The 20,938-nt window shown below is 42.3% G+C and overlaps 1 protein-coding gene across 2 annotated transcripts in view; it reads right to left on the reverse strand.

Moving 5' to 3' along the window:
* The window catches only part of LOC128697923 (uncharacterized), a 651,973-nt gene that overhangs the window by 34,399 nt on the left and 596,636 nt on the right, over window positions 1-20,938 (reverse strand). The window contains exons 1-2 of one of the 2 annotated variants that reach the window (XM_070099542.1): window positions 6,397-7,645; window positions 3,366-3,525 (exon numbers count right to left, since the gene is read on the reverse strand). In XM_070099542.1, coding sequence (XP_069955643.1) covers window positions 3,366-3,502 — 137 coding nt within the window. In that variant the 5' untranslated portion in view covers window positions 3,503-3,525; window positions 6,397-7,645. Of the gene's footprint in view, window positions 1-3,365; window positions 3,526-6,396; window positions 7,646-20,938 lie in introns of those variants that run through there. The other variant, XM_070099541.1, reaches the window with a different exon arrangement.

Consider the following 20,938-nt stretch of genomic DNA (forward strand, 5'->3'; position numbering starts at 1 on the left):
GCTAGACTTCATTTTTCAGCTCTTGAAAACAATGCATATCCACTAGCATTTTTATTGACCTTACTAAGTAAGTAAGTCATTAAGTAAGTTTATTCAGGTATACACAAATACAGTTACATAGAATTATCATACATAGCAGCATATGTGTAGAGAACCTAGGATAACCCAAAAAAGTCAGACAGAGTGACTTATTTCCATTGGGGAAAGCATTTGATACAGCAGACTACAACATTATGGTATCAGAGGGCATGCACTTACATATCTAAAGTCCTTCCTTTACAACAGACACAAATACATCTCCAAGGGCATAACCTCATCAATGCAACCTATTGGCACAGGGGTGCCCCTGCTTTTCTTCAGCAACTCTGACCTGTTCTGTTTGCAGACAACACAACTTTTGTCATCTCTCACCTAAATCTGAATTCTCTCAATATCACTATTAATGAGGAACTCAATCTACCTGGATGACTACTAACAAACTCATTCTTAACACTGAAAAGACCTTCTACATGATGGTTGGGAACAGAGCTACAAATGTCCAACTACGTAAATGTTATGGGTAATGGTTCTCCCATTGCAAAACAAAATGAAACAAAATTATTAGGCCTGTCTCTTGACAGCAACTTGAAATTCAACTCCCGCATTCAGCACATAAAAAGAGTATTCAAATAAGTTTGCATTCTCTGTAAGATACATTATTATGTACCTCAAATAGCACTACTTACACTATACTACTCACTATCCCTACCCCATCTATAACAAATCACCTACAGCCAATAATAACACAACAAAAAGCAGCTGTATAAATTATCACCCCGTCTCAACTTACTTGATGCATGTACATAAAATTCACTCGTACTACTGTGCACACTACGCATACAAGACAATCAATTCTAATATAAATACTGATCTAAAACTCTTTCCTGATAGCTGCAACAGAACTCGTATGCATATTACCAGTCACGAAAATCTCTATTATAGTCCACATGTCCAAATTAACCTGTGTATAAAATCAATGTGAATAAAAGGATCAAAATCTGGAACTCTCTACCTGAAGATTCCAGAGGCTTCCTGTCAGCCAACCACTCCAAAGCTACTGTTAAAAAAATACCTCCTTTCCTTATTACGCCAAATTAATACTAAAACCCTGTCTTTCATTCAACACTATACACAAATAACCCGCACATAAAAGAGAAGCTTACGACGACGTTTCGGTCCGACTTGGACCATTGACAAAGTCACGGTATTGTGCCTTTTTTTTTTGTTATTCAACACTATCCCAGTTTTTCTTCCATTCTTCCTGGAGTACACCTGGAGGGTGCTCAGGGGGTCAACACCCCTGCAGCCCAGTCCATGACCAGGCCTCACTGCAAATCAGTGCTTGATCAACCAAGATGATACTGATGGTTGCATGGAAACCAATATACAAACCACAACCCGGCTGGTCAGGTACTGACCATAGGTGTCTGTCTAGCTCCCTCTTGAAGACAGTCAGAGGTCTATTAGTAATACCTTTTGTATGCTGGGAGGCAGTTGAACAGTCTTGGGCCCCTGACACTGTGCTCTCTCGTACTATACTCGTGGTACCCCTGATTTTCATTGGGGAGATGTTGCATCTCCTGCCGAGTTTTTTGCTTTCAAAGAGTGATTTTGGTGTGCAGATTTGGGACTAGTCTCTCTAGGATTTTCCAAGTGTATATTATCATGTATCTTTCAATTCTAGTTTATTAATAGACTGGCATTTTTCCTTGTATCAATTCAGGAATCTAGCTTCATCCTTAATGTATCTATAATTAGATTTTTATATTGTAAAGGTAGAAAGTTGAAAGTGAACACAGAAAAGAGTAAGGTGATGAGGGTATCAAATGATTTAGATAAAGAAAAATTGGATATCAAATTGAGGAGGAGGAGTATGGAATAAGTGAATGTTTTCAGATACTTGGGAGTTGACATGTCGGCGGATGGATTTATGAAGGATGAGGTTAATCATAGAATTGATGAGGGAAAAAAGGTGAGTGGTGTGTTGAGGTATATGTGGAGTCAAAAAACGTTATCTATGGAGGCAAAGAAGGGAATGTATGAAAGTATAGTAGTACCAACACTCTTATATGGATGTGAAGCTTGGGTGGTAAATGCAGCAGCGAGGAGACGGTTGGAGGCAGTGGAGATGTCCTGTCTAAGGGCAATGTGCGGTGTAAATATTATGCAGAAAATTCGGAGTTTGGAAATTAGGAGAAGGTGTGGAGTTGATAAAAGTATTAGTCAGAGAGCTGAAGAGGGGTTGTTGAGGTGGTTTGGTCATTTAGAGAGAATGGATCAAAGTAGAATGACATGGAGAGCATTTAAATCTGTAGGAGAAGGAAGGCGGGGTAGGGGTCGTCCTCGAAAAGGTTGGAAGGAAGGGGTAAGGGAGGTTTTGTGGGCAAGGGGCTTGGACTTCCAGCAGGCGTGCATGAGCGTGTTCGATAGGAGTGAATGGAGACGAATGGTATTTGGGACCTGACGATCTGTTGGAGTGTGAGCAGGGTAATATTTAGTAAAGGGATTCAGGGAAACCGGTTATTTTTATATAGCCGGACTCGAGTCCTGGAAATGGGAAGTACAATGCCTGCACTTTAAAGGAGGGGTTTGGGATATTAGCAGTTTGGAGGGATATGTTGTGTATCTTTATATGTATATGGTACTAAACTGTTGTGTTCTGAGCACCTCTGCAAAAACAGTGATTATGTGTGAGTGAGGTGAGTGTTGAATGATGATGAAAGTATTTTCTTTTTGGGGATTTTCTTCTTTTTTGGGTCACCCTGCCTCGGTGGGTCACCCTGCCTCGGTGGGTCACCCTGCCTCGGTGGGTCACCCTGCCTCGGTGGGTCACCCTGCCTCGGTGGGTCACCCTGCCTCGGTGGGAGACGGCCGACGTGTTGAAAAATTAATATAGTACAAATATTTCTGTTCTCGTGTGCAAGATGTGTCTGACTGTCTAGTAATTATAAGTTAGTTTTAAGGCTACCCAAAATGCTTTACATAACAAGGGACTTTCTATAAAACAGTTGATACATGTCGAGTACCTTATTTGTATACTTTACAGTATGCCACTTTATAAAGTTGCTTGTTTTTGTTTTATAATAGTGAGAGTGGTGGTTATAGTGACCCTGGTGGTTATAGTGATGACATGCTATAACTACTAGGGTGATGATAGTGGCAGTGACAATTATAGAGGCAGTGATAGTACATTAAGTACAAAGGGGCCAGATCTTTCTCAATGATATTACCAAGTCAGCCCAGATTAAATTCTACTGTAATTGTAACAAATTTTAAATAATTAATGGAACCTAAATAAAACTGGTAAGTTGTGAAAGTGAACTAACCAACAAAGGGTGATGACATTCTTGTTCTTGTCATCATCACTGAGATTGGTCTTGGCATCATTGATGTGGTTGAGTCCTGCAGTTTTCTCATGGTAGATCTCAGAACACTGGTTGTACTTAGGGTTCACCTGCCTCATACATGGAGCGTGATGCAGGTATTCTGAAAGTTATAATATTGTTGTTATATGGTGTGTGATGAAGGTATTCTCAAAGTTATAAATTGTTACTCACATGCTACATATACTTACTACAATATCATCAGACTTACTGGTACACAATATAATCGGATTTACTGTACTACAATGTCATTAGACTTACTATTGTACTACAATATCATCGTACTTACTATTGTACTACAATATCATCAGACTTACTATTGTACTGCAATATCATCAGACTTACTATTGTACTACAATATCATCAGACTTACTATTGTACTGCAATATCATCAGACTTACTATTGTACTACAATATCATCAGACTTACTATTGTACTGCAATATCATCAGACTTACTATTGTACTACAATATCATCAGACTTACTATTGTACTGCAATATCATCAGACTTACTATTGTACTACAATATCATCAGACTTACTATTGTACTACAATATCATCAGACTTACTATTGTACTACAATATCATCAGACTTACTATTGTACTACAATATCATCAGACTTACTATTGTACTACAATATCATCAGACTTACTATTGTACTACAATATCATCAGACTTACTATTGTACTACAATATCATCAGACTTACTATTGTACTACAATATCATCAGACTTACTATTGTACTACAATATCATCAGACTTACTATTGTACTACAATATCATCAGACTTACTATTGTACTACAATATCATCAGACTTACTATTGTACTGCAATATCATCAGACTTACTATTGTACTACAATATCATCAGACTTACTATTGTACTGCAATATCATCAGACTTACTATTGTACTACAATATCATCAGACTTACTATTGTACTACAATATCATCAGACTTACTATTGTACTACAATATCATCAGACTTACTATTGTACTACAATATCATCAGACTTACTATTGTACTACAATATCATCAGACTTACTATTGTACTACAATATCATCAGACTTACTATTGTACTACAATATCATCAGACTTACTATTGTACTACAATATCATCAGACTTACTATTGTACTACAATATCATCAGACTTACTATTGTACTACAATATCATCAGACTTACTATTGTACTACAATATCATCAGACTTACTATTGTACTACAATATCATCAGACTTACTGTACTACAACATCATCATATTCACTGTACCACAATATCATCAGACTTACTGCCCCCGGCACAGACTCGTGGAACTCTGTGTTCATAAAGAACTGCAATAAGCCTCTTTTACGTGCCGTAGGTTTTCTATGGAGAGGAGCATGGACACAGGGTTCATCTCAGTCACTTTAAACAACAGACATTGCCCCACTCCGCAAGTAGCAGTAAAGCAATTGCAAAGAATTACAGACTGATAGTACTAACGTCCCACATCATAAAAATCTTTGAAAAGGTTCTAAGAAGCAAGACTGCCACCCATTTAGATATCCATTAGTTGCACAACCCTATGTACCTCTGTAATCTTTTGACTACTGCCCACAGGATGGGCATGGGATGTATAATAAACATATAAACCCAAACGTAGATCTACGTTTGTGCGCGTAGTGCTCCAACCTTAATTTTCTCCATAAGAACAATGTAAAATAACATAGATCTACGTTCGGAGCACTACGGGTGCAAGCGTAGATCTACGTTTGGACAGTTTAAGGGTTAAACTAACTGCACAACCCAGGGCAGCATGGATTTAGAGCAGGTCGCTCCTGCCTATCCCAACTATTGGACCACTATGACATGGTCTTTGATACCATGGAGGAAAAACAAAATGCAGATGTTGTATATATGTATATACAGACTTCGCAAAAGCCTTGAACCTGTACATGCACTTGTAGAAATAAAGATATTATATTATTACAAAATACGCGATAAATGAATAATGGGAAAAATGGGTAGATGGATCTACAACTTCCTAACAAACAGAACACAAAGAGTAATAATAAATAAAGTCAGAGCGGTTATAGTGAAACGTTCAGTTCCACAAGGTACAGAACTCACTCCCATCCTGTTCCTCATATCTAACACAGACAACAGTGCTCACTCCTATCCTGTTCCCCATCCTCAAATCTGATACAGACAAGAGATGTAAGCCACAGCACCGTGTCCTCCTTAGTAGATGACACCCGAACTTGCATGACAGTGTCATCCAGCGAAGATACTGCAAGTCTCCAAGTGGACAGCAACCAAATCTTTAAATGGCTGCAGAAAACAATATGAAGTTCAATGAAGACATTTCGGTTACTCTGCTATTAGAGTATAAAGCAAATTCCAACCACACAACAGAGCAAAAAACTAATGTGAAGGACCTGGGAGTGATAAGTCAGAGAATCTCATTGTCAAAGATCACAACAATGTATCTACCACATCTGCTAGGAAAATGATAGGATGGATAATGAGAACCCTCAAAACTAGAGATGCCAAGTTTATGATGACTCTTCAAATGCTTGTTCTCTCTAGGCTGGAATATTACTGTACATTAACAGCCCCTTTCAAGGCAGGCAAAATTGCAAACCTTGAGAACATACGGAGAACTTCAAGGCACATATAAGTAAGATAAAGCACTTACATTGCTGGGAATGGTTGAAGTCTCTTGATTTGTACTCCCTGGAATGCAGGAGAGAAAGAACATGATAATATATACAGTGGACCCTCAACAAACGGCATTAATCCGTTCCAGAGGGCTTGCTGTTGGTCGAAATTACCGTTGGTCGAGTTAATTTTCCCCATAAGAAATAATGGAAATAGAATTAATCCGTGCCTGACACCCCCAAGTCTGAAAAAAAAATTTACATGAAATATACATTTCCTTATATGGAAAGGAATGGGACATGCAAAATAAACAATAATTAAATGCCACTTACCTTTATTGTGGAGTTGTTGATGAGTGATGTGCCAGCAGCAGGGGAGATTCAGGACTGTCTATTGCTTGGAAAGAGAATCCCCCACTGACTCTTGGAGTGGTGGACAAACATCGTTGGTTAAGTTTTTCGCCGTTGGTTAAGGCATTTTTTCTACGGCAAAATGCGCCGTAAGACGAAATTGCCGTTACTTAATGCCGCCGTTAGTTGAGGGTCGACTGTATTTGGAAAATCCTAGAGGGACCAGTCCTAAATCTGCACACGAAAATCACTCCCTACGAAAGCAAAAGACTCGGCAGAAGATGCAACATCCCCCCCCCCAATGAAAATTGGGGGAGCCACGAGTACGCTAAGAGACAACGCAACTAGTGTCAGGGACCCAAGACTGTTCACCTGCCTCCCAGCACACATAAGGGGGTTTACCAATAGATCCCTGGCTGTCTTCAGGAGGGTGCTTGACAGGCACCTAAAGTCAGTACCTGACCAGCCGGGTTGTGGTTCGTACGTTGGACTATGTGCAGCCAACAGCAACAGCTTGATTGATCAGGCCCTGATCCACCACGAGGCCTGGTCTAGTAACTAGCCGGGTAGCTTGGAAGTTGAAGACAAACGGTTGAAGACAAACGGCTAAAAACTAGCTCCATTTATTCGAAAGAGTACAAAGGCGAAACAGAGTCGCCAGAGCCAGTCCGGGGGGGAGGTGTTGACTGAAGGTCGAGTGTAGGTAGGAACAAGTGGAAGGTCGGGTGTAGGTAGGAACAAGTGGAAGGTCGGGTGTAGGCAGGAACAAGTGGAAGGTCGGGTGTAGGCAGGAACAAGTGGAAGGTCGGGTGTAGGCAGGGACAAGTGGAAGGTCGGGTGTAGGCAGGGACAAGTGGAAGGTCGGGTGTAGGCACGGACAAGTGGAAGGTCGGGTGTAGGCAGGGACAAGTGGAAGGTCGGGTGTAGGCAGGGACAAGTGGAAGGTCGGGTGTAGGCAGGGACAAGTGGAAGGTCGGGTGTAGGCAGGGACAAGTGGAAGGTCGGGTGTAGGCAGGGACAAGTGGAAGGTCGGGTGTAGGCAGGGACAAGTGGAAGGTCGGGTGTAGGCAGGGACAAGTGGAAGGTCGGGTGTAGGCAGGGACAAGTGGAAGGTCGGGTGTAGGCAGGGACAAGTGGAAGGTCGGGTGTAGGCAGGGACAAGTGGAAGGTCGGGTGTAGGCAGGGACAAGTGGAAGGTCGGGTGTAGGCAGGGACAAGTGGAAGGTCGGGTGTAGGCAGGGACAAGTGGAAGGTCGGGTGTAGGCAGGGACAAGTGGAAGGCAGCGTAGTCTACTTCGGTATCTGACACCTGGTGGCAACTTTAGAAACTAGGCCAGCCAGTAACTCTCTCTAGTGGGAAATATGTGGAACAAGTGGGTAGACTTACTGTATAATAATATACGTATCTACGTATCTTTATTTACTACAAGTACATGTATATGGTATACAGGCCTATATATAAAGCACCCTTGTTATGCTGAGCATTTCGGCAAATTACTGTCTACAAATATCAGACTTAGTGGTGTACTACAATATCAGACTTGTAATAATGTTGGTAGAATTACCGACATTATGTAAAGTGAACATTAAAATGGTATAAAATACCGACAGGTTGTTAGGTAAGACACATATGCAACAGTTAGGTATCTTTATTATGAAACGTTTCGCCTACACAGTAGGCTTCTTCAGTCAAGTACAGAAAAGTTGATAGAAGCAGAAGATACTTGAAGACGATGTAATCAGTCCCTCACCCTTAAAGTTTTGAGGTGGTCAGTCCCTCAGTCTGGAGAAGAGCATTGTTCCATAGTATGAAACTATGGAACAATGCTCTTCTCCAGACTGAGGGACTGACCACCTCAAAACTTTAAGGGTGATGGACTGATTACATCGTCTTCAAGTATCTTCTGCTTCTATCAACTTTTCTGTACTTGACTGAAGAAGCCTATTGTGTAGGCGAAACGTTTCATAATAAAGATACCTAACTGTTGCATATGTGTCTTACCTAACAACCTGTCGGTATTTTATACCATTTTAATGTTCAATCTGTCAGACACTGCAACACAAGGGTATCTTGGTACAGACCTGCAATCAACTTCGACAACTTCCACTAGTGAGAGGGGCTGGATTTGAGAGGGAACTGACCTCTCAACATCTGAGTTCTTACCTCTCCTAGTGGCCTACGTCTCACCTCTTGGCGCTATAAAAAGCTCCATCCTGTCACTTCTTCTCCATATTGTTTCATACTATGGAACAATGCTCTTCTCCAGACTGAGGGACTGACCACCTCAAAACTTTAAGGGCGATGGACTGATTACATCGTCTTCAAGTATCTTCTGCTTCTATCAACTTTTCTGTACTTGACTGAAGAAGCCTACTGTGTAGGCGAAACGTTTCATAATAAAGATACCTAACTGTTGCATATGTGTCTTACCTAACAACATTATGTAAAGTAAAAGGACACAAGTGCAACTAATGTGACATTTTTATTGTGGCAACGTTTCGCTCTCCAGGTGTTACATTTATGCTTCCTTTGATTAGCAGTTGGGTCTAGTCCGACACTTTTTCTCTTATCTTAAAATTTTCCTCTCCCCCATCTATTCTTCTTCCTGTCCCCACTTGCCCCTCGCCCCTAGTGGGTTCTTACCTGTGAGCCCTCATAAGATAAGATAAGATTTCGTTCGGATTTTTAACCCCGGAGGGTTAGCCACCCAGGATAACCCAAGAAAGTCAGTGCGTCATCGAGGACTGTCTAACTTATTTCCATTGGGGTCCTTAATCTTGTCCCCCAGGATGCGACCCACACCAGTCGACTAACACCCAGGTACCTATTTGCTGCTAGGTGAACAGGACAACAGATGTAAGGAAACGTGTCGAAATGTTTCCACCCGCCGGGAATCGAACCCGGGCCCTCCGTGTGTGAAGCGGGAGCTTTAGCCACCAGGCCACCGGGTCATTCTCCAGGAGCTTTGTCAAGCCGTTACAAACAGTACATGGACACAGAGGGTATATATAGGCTCAGAGTGGTAGTAATAGTAGTACTAGCAGTGATAAAAGTTGTTGTAGTAATAGTAGTAACATTTATGCATGTAGGAACCACAACTTGAACAACGCCTGCGGTGACCCGGTGGCCTGGTGGCTAAAGCTCCCGCTTCACACACGGAGGGCCCGGGTTCGATTCCCGGCGGGTGGAAACATTTCGACAGGTTTCCTTACAGCTGTTGTCCTGTTCACCTAGCAGCAAATAGGTACCTGGGTGTTAGTCGACTGGTGTGGGTCGCATCCTGGGGGACAAGATTAAGGACCCCAATGGAAATAAGTTAGACAGTCCTCGATGACGCACTGACTTTCTTGGGTTATCCTGGGTGGCTAACCCTCCGGGGTTAAAAATCCGAACGAAATCTTATCTTATCTTATCTTATCTCTTACAACACCGAAATTCCACCAATCATCTCATGAAACTCACGGATGCCCAATTAATGATCAAAGAAACTAATTTCTGCAGACGCAAGTGCCTTGAATCACCACTAATCGCTGTTTCTAATACAATTAAACAAAACAAAGGCAGCTTCATCATCTCTGAAGTTTTAGCAAGAATCTTCCTGAAAACAGTAAACCCTGCCATCACATAGTCTCTCCTGTTAATACTACACAAGCACATTACAGAGAATGAACACTGAAACAGGCTGCCTCTATCCAGCCTCCTATAAAAATATTTGTCTAACCTATTTTTATGTTACCCAAGTAACAACTTTTATATCCTTTTACTCATGTGCAAGTTATTGTTCTATCATATTGTATTACTACTACTACCACTAGTATTGTAGATGAATGGTTCACAGAACCGACACGTTGATAAATTAGACACATGTGCAACTCTTGGGTATCTTTATTAAGGAAACGTTTCGCCACACACTGTAACTTCTTTGGATCTTAATACTTGGGAATTCTTCGCTTGCCTAACCCTTGGGCACGACCTACCTCCACATTGGGCAAATGTGACACCACCTATGACTGCTGCACCTCTCCTACCTACGGTTTATAAGCTCCTTCTCTGCTCATATGCCGTATTCTACTCAAGATTGATGGACTGACCACATCGACTCGCTGTGAGGAGGCTGTAGGTGGGGAGGTAGCAACGGCTACCAGCAGTGAGGTGCAGCCCAGCACCTGCTACAAGTGGCGAGTGGTTCACAGTAATGGGAGGCGCATCAGAGTAAGGAAAGTTAAGAGTGAAGATCTGAAGGTAGGAAATCGCTTCTCTGTTCTTCAGGATGAATGTACCTCAGTGGCCAGTGAAGGTAAGGGTACTACTGCCACTGCTAATGGAGGTAAGCACATTCTTGTGGTTGGTGACTCTCAGGTAAGATATATTGACCGTGCTTTTTGTAATAGGAATAAGATGAGGGATAGTGTGTGCTTCCCTGGAGCTGGTGTTGGGGACATAGTCAACAGGCTGGATAATATCATGTCAGGTAATGGGAACAAGCCCATTATCTGTCTCAGTGCTGGTGGAAATGATATTTGGAAGGGTAGGAGAGAAGAGCTGCTAGATAAGTACAGGTCAGCTATAGATTTCATTAAGTCTAAGGGAGGGATCCCAATCATATGTAGCATCTTGCCTAGAAGGGGAGTAGGAAATGAATGGTTGTCTAGGGCAATTGGTGTAAATTGCTGGTTAGACAGATACTGCAAGGAACTTGCAATCCCATTCATTGACAACTGGAACAACTTTTATGGCAAACATGATATGTATGCAAGGGATGGGGTACATCTCTCTGGGGCTGGGGTGGTAGCACTTGCAGACTCGATTGAGAAGGCCATTGGTGAAATGCCTATGATTTTAAACTGATAGAAGATAGAGGTATGGGTGTGTGTTGGAAACAAGCAGGTTGCAACACTAGGGTTCGAAACAGTAAATGTATAAAAGGCATTCGGCATGAAGTTATAAATAAAAACAAAAGATCAGGTCAGCAAACAAAGGGGGACAGCAGAGGGCAGCAAGGGACTAGCTCCCTTAAGGTTTACTATACTAATAGCTGGAGTGTAAGAAATAAGATAGATGAGCTAAGATTAATTGCAAGTGCAGGAAACATAGATATTATTGCTATAACAGAAACCTGGCTCAATCTGAAAGATAGAGAGATGCCCTCTGAATGTCACATACAAGGCTATAAATTATTCCACACTGACAGGGTCAACAGGAAAGGTGGTGGAGTAGCGATGTGTGTCAGAGACAATATAAATTGTTGTGTTAGACAAGATATAAAATTAGAAGCGTCAGCCACTGAATCTGTTTGGTTACAGCTTCTCGAGGGCCGAGAAAAACTAATTTTGGGTGTGATTTACAGGGCCCCAAATCTTGATAGGGAGTGCAGTAAACTTCTATGGGACGAAATTCGTAAGGCATCTACAAACGAAAATGTTGTGCTAATGGGAGATTTCAACTATAGACAGATTGACTGGAGCAATTTGACAGGGAATTTAGAGTCAGGTGACTTTCTTGATACAATCCAGGATTGTTTTTTAAAACAGTTTGTGACAGAGCCAACTAGGGGAAATAACCTCCTTGACTTGGTCCTTGCCAGTAGGGAAACACTAATTAATAATCTTGAGGTTAATGATGAGCTTGGGGAAAGTGATCACAAATCACTCAGTTTTAATATATCATGGAATTCCCCTAATAATGGCAATCAAGTCTCTGTCCCTGACTTCCGCTTGGCTGATTTCATAGGACTGAAAAATTACTTAGGTGGGCTGAACTGGAATGACCTGACTAAGGGTCAGATAGGTGGTGATGGATGCCGATATGACGCTTTCCAGGGCATAGTTCTAGCTGCTCAGTCAAATTATGTTCCAAATAGGGAAATCAGATCAAACAAAAATGATCCTAAATGGATGAACAATAGATTAAAATATCTAATTGGTCAAAAGAGAGGCATATATAGGCAAATCAAAAGAGGAGAGGGGCAATTAAGAAATCGATATATTCAGTTAAAGAGAGAAATAAAAAAAAGGAATTAGAAAAGCAAAAAGAGATTATGAGGTTAAAGTTGCAAGAGATTCGAAGACTAACCCAAAAGGATTCTTTCAGGTATACAGAAGTAAGATCAGGGACAAGATAGGCCCACTCAAAAGTTCCTCGGGTCAGCTCACTGACAGTGATAAGGAAATGTGTAGAAGTTTTAACACATACTTCCTCTCAGTTTTTACACAGGAGGATACCAGCGATATTCCAGAAATAATAAATTATGTGGAACATGACGATAATAAACTGTGCACGATTAGGGTCACAAGTGACATGGTCCTTAGGCAAATAGATAAATTAAAACCTAACAAATCCCCAGGCCCTGATGAACTGTATGCAAGGGTTCTAAAGGAATGTAAAGAGGAGCTTAGCAAACCTTTGGCTAATCTTTTCAACATATCACTACAAACTGGCATGGTGCCAGATAAGTGGAAAATGGCAAATGTGATACCTATTTTCAAAGCAGGTGACAGGTCCTTAGCTTCAAACTATAGACCAATAAGCCTAACCTCCATAGTGGGAAAATTTATGGAATCAATAATTGCCGAGGCAGTTCGTAGCCACCTTAAAAAGCATAAATTAATGAACAAATCTCAGCATGGTTTTACAAAGGGGCGTTCCTGCCTTACGAATTTGTTAACTTTTTTCACTAAGGTATTTCAGGAGGTAGATCATGGTAATGAATATGATATTGTGTACATGGACTTCAGTAAGGCTTTTGACAGGGTCCCACATCAGAGACTATTGAGGAAAATTAAGGCACATGGAATAGGAGGAGAAATTTTTTCCTGGATAGAGGCATGGTTGACTAATAGGCAGCAGAGAGTTTGCATAAATGGGGAGAAATCAGAGTGGGGAAGCGTCACGAGCGGTGTTCCACAGGGGTCAGTGTTGGGCCCCCTGCTGTTCACAATATACATAAACGACATAGATGAGGGCATAAAGAGCGACATCAGCAAGTTTGCCGATGACACCAAAATAGGCCGTCGAATTCATTCTGACGAGGACATTAGAGCACTCCAGGAAGATTTGAGTAGACTGATACAGTGGTCGGAGAGGTGGCAGATGCAGTTTAATATAGACAAATGCAAAGTTCTAAATGTTGGACAGGACAATAACCATGCCACATATAAACTAAATAATGTAGATCTTAATATTACGGATTGCGAAAAAGATTTAGGAGTTCTGGTTAGCAGTAATCTGAAACCAAGACAACAGTGCATAAGTGTTCGCAATAAAGCTAATAGAATCCTTGGCTTTATATCAAGAAGCATAAATAATAGGAGTCCTCAGGTTGTTCTTCAACTCTATACATCCTTGGTTAGGCCTCATTTAGATTATGCTGCAAAGTTTTGGTCACCGTATTACAGAATGGATATAAATGCCCTGGAAAATGTACAAAGGAGGATGACAAAGTTGATCCCATGTATCAGAAACCTTCCCTATGAGGATAGACTAAGGGCCCTGAATCTTCACTCTCTAGAAAGACGTAGAATTAGGGGGGATATGATTGAGGTGTATAAATGGAAGACAGGAATAAATAAAGGGGATGTAAATAGTGTGCTGAAAATATCTAGCCTAGACAGGACTCGCAGCAATGGTTTTAAGTTAGAAAAATTCAGATTCAGGAAGGATATAGGAAAGTACTGGTTTGGTAATACAGTTGTGGATGAGTGGAACAAACTCCCAAGTACATAGAGGCCAGAACGTTGTGTAGCTTTAAAAATAGGTTGGATAAATACATGAGTGGGTGTGGGTGGGTGTGAGTTGGACCTGATTAGCTTGTGCTACCAGGACGGTTGCCGTGTTCCTCCCTTAAGTCAATGTGACCTGACCTGACTAGGTTGGGTGCATTGGCTTAAGCCTGTAGGAGACTTGGATCTGCCTCGCATGGGCCAGTAGGCCTGCTGCAGTGTTCCTTCGTTCTTATGTTCTTATGTTCTTATTACCTCATTCTCCTCCTATTCTTCAAGCTTCTCCTGTGTATGGACTGATGAAGCCACTGTGTGGCGAAACATTTCCTTAATAAAGATACCCAGAGTTGCACATGTGTCTAATTTATCACCACTAGTATTGCACCTCACTCTGAGCCTATATATACCCTCTGTGTCCATGTACTGTTCGTAACGGCTTGACAAAGTTCCTGGAGAGCGAAACGTTGCCACAATAAAACTGTCACATTAGCTGCACTTGTGTCCTTTTACTTAAATATCAGACTTGGTGGTGTACTATAATATCAGACTTAGTGGTGTACTACAATATCAGGCTTAGTGGTGTACTATAATATCAGACTTAGTGGTGTCTCAACTATTGGATCACTACGACAAGGTCCTAGATGCACTAGAAGACAAAAAGAATGCAGATGTAATATACACAGACTTCGCAAAAGCCTTCGACAAGTGTGACCATGGCGTAATAGCGCACAAAATGCGTGCTAAAGGAATAACAGAAAAGTCGGTCGATGGATCTATAATTTCCTCACTAACAGAACACAGAGAGTAGTAGTCAACAGAGTAAAGTCCGAGGCAGCTACGGTGAAAAGCTCTGTTCCACAAGGCACAGTACTCGCTCCCACCTTGTTCCTCATCCTCATATCTGACATAGACAAGGATGTCAGCCACAGCACCGTGTCTTCCTTTGCAGATGACACCCGAATCTGCATGACAGTGTCTTCCATTGCAGACACTGCAAGGCTCCAGGCGGACATCAACCAAATCTTTCAGTGGGCTGCAGAAAACAATATGAAGTTCAACGATGAGAAATTTCAATTACTCAGATATGGTAAACACGAGAAAATTAAATCTTCATCAGAATACAAAACAAATTCTGGCCACAAAATAGAGCGAAACACCAACGTCAAAGACCTGGGAGTGATCATGTCGGAGGATCTCACCTTCAAGGACCATAACATTGTATCAATTGCATCTGCTAGAAAAATGACAGGATGGATAATGAGAACCTTCAAAACTAGGGAGGCCAAGCCCATGATGACACTCTTCAGGTCACTTGTTCTATCTAGGCTGGAATATTGCTGCACACTAACAGCACCTTTCAAGGCAGGTGAAATTGCTGACCTAGAAAATGTACAGAGAACCTTCACGGCGCGCATAACAGAGATAAAACACCTCAATTACTGGGAGCGTTTGAGGTTCCTAAACCTGTATTCCCTGGAACGCAGGCGGGAGAGATACATGATTATATACACCTGGAAAATCCTAGAGGAACTAGTACCGAACTTGCACACGAAAATCACTCAAGCCCATGATGACACTCTTCAGGTCACTTGTTCTATCTAGGCTGGAATATTGCTGCACTCTAACAGCACCTTTCAAGGCAGGTGAAATTGCCGACCTAGAAAATGTACAGAGAACTTTCACGGCGCGCATAACGGAGATAAAACACCTCAATTACTGGGAGCGCTTGAGGTTTCTAAACCTGTATTCCCTGGAACGCAGGAGGGAGAGATACATGATTATATACACCTGGAAAATCCTAGAGGGACTAGTACCGAACTTGCACACGAAAATCACTCACTACGAAAGCAAAAGACTTGGCAGACGATGCACCATCCCCCCAATGAAAAGCAGGGGTGTCACTAGCACGTTAAGAGACCATACAATAAGTGTCAGGGGCCCGAGACTGTTCAACTGCCTCCCAGCACACATAAGGGGGATTACCAACAGACCCCTGGCAGTCTTCAAGCTGGCACTGGACAAGCACCTAAAGTCAGTTCCTGATCAGCCGGGCTGTGGCTCGTACGTTGGTTTGCGTGCAGCCAGCAGCAACAGCCTGGTTGATCAGGTGCTGATCCACCAGGAGGCCTGGTCACAGACCGGGCCGCGGGGGCATTGACCCCCGAAACTCTCTCCAGGTAAACTCCAGGTAAACTACGAAAGCAAAAGACTTGGCAGACAGATAAGGTAAGATAAGATTTCGTTCGGATTTTTAACCCCGGAGGGTTAGCCACCCAGAATAACCCAAGAAAGTGCGTCATCGAGGACTGTCTAACTTATTTCCATTGGGGTCCTTAATCTTGTCCCCCAGGATGCGACCCACACCAGTCGACTAACACCCAGGTACCTATTTGCTGCTAGGTGAACAGGACAACAGGTGTAAGGAAACGTGTCGAAATTTTTCCACCCACCGGGAATCGAACTCGGGCCCTCCGCGTGTGAAGCGGGAGCTTTAGCCACCAGGCCACCCAATGAAAAGCAGGGGTGTCACTAGCACGTTAAGAGACCATACAATAAGTGTCAGGGGCCTGAGACTGTTCAACTGCCTCCCAGCATACATAAGGGGGATTACCAACAGACCCCTGGCAGTCTTCAAGCTGGCACTGGACAAGCACCTAAAGTCGGTTCCTGACCAGCCGGGCTGTGGCTCGTACGTTGGTTTGCGTGCAGCCAGCAGTAACAGCCTGGTTGATCAGGCTCTGATCCACCAGGAGGCCTGGTCACAGACCGGGCCGCGGGGGCGTTGACCCCCGGAACTCTCTCCAGGTAAACTCCAGATACTATAATATCAGACTTAGTGGTGTACTACAATATCAGACTTAGTGGTGTACTACAATATCAGACTTAGTGTTGTACTACAATATCAGACTTAGTGGTGTACTACAATATCAGACTTAGTGGTGTACTACAATATCAGACTTAGTGGTGTACTACAATATCAGACTTAGTGGTGTACTACAATATCAGACTTAGTGGTGTACTACAATATCAGACTTAGTGGTGTACTACAATATCAGACTTAGTGGTGTACTACAATATCAGACTTAGTGGTGTACTACAATATCAGACTTAGTGGTGTACTACAATATCAGACTTAGTGGTGTACTACAATATCAGACTTAGTGGTGTACTACAATATCAGACTTAGTGGTGTACTACAATATCAGACTTAGTGGTGTACTACAATATCAGACTTACTGATGTACAATACTCTCAAATTTCCTATAGAGGTAGGGGAAGGTGAGTGACGAGTGAGAGTGAGATTGAGAGTGTGTGTACTCACCTTGAGAGTGTGTGTACTCACCTAACTGTGGTTACAGGGGTTGAATTATAGCTCCTGGCTTCAACTCCTCGCTGGTAGTTACTAAGTCCACTCACTCCCTGCTCCAAGAGATTTATCATACCTCTTAAAGTTATGTATGGATCCTGCTTCTACTACATCACTCTCCAGATAGTTCCACTTCTTGACAACTCTATGAATGAAGAAGTATTTTCTAAAATCTCTGTGGCTCATCTGAGTTTTCAACTTCCAGTGGTGACCCCTTGTTGCTGTGTCCCATCTTTGAAACATTCTGTCGCTATCCACCTTTTCAATTCCTCTCAGTAATCTATATGTTATCATACCAACCCTATTCCTCCTGTCCTCTAGTGTCATCAGGTTGATTTCCCTCAACCTCTCCTCATAGGGCATACCCCTTAGCTCTGGGACTAGTCTTGCTACAAACCTTTGCACTTTCTCTAATTTCTTAACGTGATTGACCAGGCGTGGGTTCCCTTACTTCTGCTGCATAATCCAATGTAGACATGACGTATACGGACAATACGGTGTCCAAATGCTGTTCTTAGTTTTGCCAGGCGCCTATATGCTGCAGCAGTTATTTGGCTGATGTATGCCTCAAAAGATGTGCTTAGTATAATACTCACCCCAAGATCTTTTTCCTTCAGTGAGGTTTGCAGCCTTTGGCCCCTAGCGTGAACTCCGATGTACTCCGTCTGCGGGATTCTTTGACCTTCCTCAATCTTCACGACTTTGCACTTGGTGGAGTTAAACTCCAGGAGCCAATTGTTGGACCAGGTTTGCAGCCTGTCCACGTCCCTTTGTAGTCCTACCTGATCATTGTCTGCTTGAATTCTCAGCATTAGCTACACAATGTCTGCAAACGTGTACTTAGCTCAGTGGTGACGTATACTTAGCTCTGTGAAGACTTGTTCGTGTGCTCTCTGTGAATCTGAACCAGGATGCCCTCTCTTGAGCATCTCTACCAGCAGCTAAAAGAGGAGCTTAGGGCTGCTAAGCTGGAGATACGGCGACTAACTGAGGAGAACAAGAGGATTCGTAGTACTCCTGTTGTGAGTCCTCACGTTAAGAGAGGAACCTGGTCAGTGGCTGCACAACATGGAACCAAGCTGAGGATCAAGAAGACTGATGGAGAAGCAGAAGCAATGAAGAACCAGAAGACTACTGTGGAAACTTCCAGCCCATTTTCGATGCTACCTGACGAATGTGGGTTGTCTACTGGGAACGTCACAAGGAGCACCAAAGAAGTATTGGCAGACGTGAGTGAAACATTCCCAGAAACCCCAACGAAGACCATCGAGAACATCACGACGAATTCCACAAGTGAAGGTAAGAACATTGTTTTAGTTGGAGACAGTCAGGTTAAGTTTATGGATAGGGCGTTTTGTCTTAGGGACAGGAAGAGGAGGCAGAGGGTATGTTTTCCTGGGGCTGGGATGGGAGATATTGTTAGCCGTCTGGACGACATCATGAAAGGTAATGGGAGCAATCTTATTATCTGCCTCAGTGCAGGAGGAAACGATGTTGGCAGATGTAGGAGTGAGGACCTGATTAGCAGGTATAGGCCAGCAATAGAAACAATTAGGAAGAAGGGTGGGAACCCTGTCATTTGTGGTATTTTGCCAAGGAGAGGAGTTGGAAATGAATGGTTGTCCAGGGCAATTGGTGTCAAATGCTGGCTGGACAAATACTGTAAGGAAAATGCGGTAACATTCATTGACAACTGGGACCTCTTCTATGGCAGAAATGACATGTATGCCAGGGATGGGTTCACTTATCTAGGTCTAGGGTGGGGGCACTGGCAACTGCAGTGGAGGGAGCTGTTAGGGCTTCAAACTAGGAATAGTTAGTGGTATGGGTTTTGGCGGGAAAACAGTGAAGTCCCAGTATAGTAATATTATGAGTTCTAGGGTAACTAGTAATAAGCAGAACGAGGTAGATATTGGAAAGCCAGTGGCACTAGGTGACAAGGACAGTAATAGGTTTAGTAGAAAAACAGAAATGAGCAGGAAGGGTAAAGAGAAAGGAGGGTCTGTCAATGTATATTATGCTAATAGCCGTAGTGCTAGGAATAAAATGGACGAGTTGAGATTAGTTGCTAGTGCAGGTAACATTGATGTATTTGCCATAACTGAGACGTGGTTTAATTCAAAAAGTCGGGACATGCCTGCAGAATCTCACATTCAGGGTTTTAAATTGTTCTAAGTAGATAGAAGTATCGGGAAGGGGGGTGGGGTGGCATTGTATGGCCGAGATCGCTTGAACTGTTGCATAAAAACGGGTATTAAGTCTGAAGTAACACATACAGAGTCTGTTTGGATAGAATTTTCAGAGGGGCATGACAAAATGATTTTAGGAGTGATATACCGTCCCCCAAACTTAGGGACCAAGGGAGACTACTATGGTAGGAAATTGTTAAGGCCACAAGGCACGATAATGTAGTAATTCTAGGAGACTTTAACTTTAGTTATATTGATTGGAATTTCTTGACTGGGAATTTAGAATCTAACGACTTCTTAGAAGTAGTTCAGAAGTGTTTTTTGAGGCAGTTTGTGACAGAGCCTACAAGGGGAAATAACCTGCTTGACTTGGTTCTGGCAAACAAGAAACCCTTGTTAATAATTTAGAAATTGCAGAGGAACTCGGCACAAATCAATTACCTTTAGCACTGAATGGAAGTATGACAGTAGGGGTAATTCAGTGACGGTCCCAGATTTTCGCTTAGCAGATTACAATGGGCTTAGAGAACACTTATCATCTGTGGACTGGGATAACGAAGAGAACTATCAGCATGACAGCTTTCTTAACACAATACATGCTGCCCAAAGGACATTTATCCCATATAAGGAAATTAGATCGAATAGAAATGACCCCAAATGGATGAATAATAGGCTCAAATATCTTTAAGGACAGAAAAAAGGAATTTATAGGCGAATCAAAAGAGGTGAGGGTCATCTTATGAATCAGTATATTGACATTATGAGGGACGTTAAAAAGGGGATAAGAAAAGCTAAACGGGAGTACGAAATTAAATTTTTTTCCAGGTTAATAGAACAAAAGTTAGAGATAAGATAGGTCCCTTAAAAATAACTATGGGCATCTTACTGACAAGGAGAATGAAATGTGCTCTATTCTTAATAATTATTTTCTCTCGGTTTTCACTCAGAAAGACACTAACAATATCCCAGTAATTAATTTTTATAGTGGGCCTGAAGATGATAAATTATGCAATATCATAGTCGCTAGCGAAATGGTTATCAAACAGCACCAGCCCTAGGAATGACCCTTGTGGAACCCCGCTCGTCACTGGCGCCCACCCTGACACCTCCTCATATACCATCACTCGTTTCCTCCCTGTCAGGTATTCCCTGATCCATTGCAATGCCTTTCCTGTTAATCCCGCCTGCTCCTCTAGCTTTTGCACTAATCTCTTTTGTGAAACCGTGTCGAAAGCCTTCTTACAGTCCA

Source organism: Cherax quadricarinatus, chromosome 68 (genome assembly GCF_038502225.1).
Source record: "Cherax quadricarinatus isolate ZL_2023a chromosome 68, ASM3850222v1, whole genome shotgun sequence".
In the NCBI taxonomy this organism is placed as follows: Eukaryota; Metazoa; Arthropoda; class Malacostraca; order Decapoda; family Parastacidae; genus Cherax; species Cherax quadricarinatus.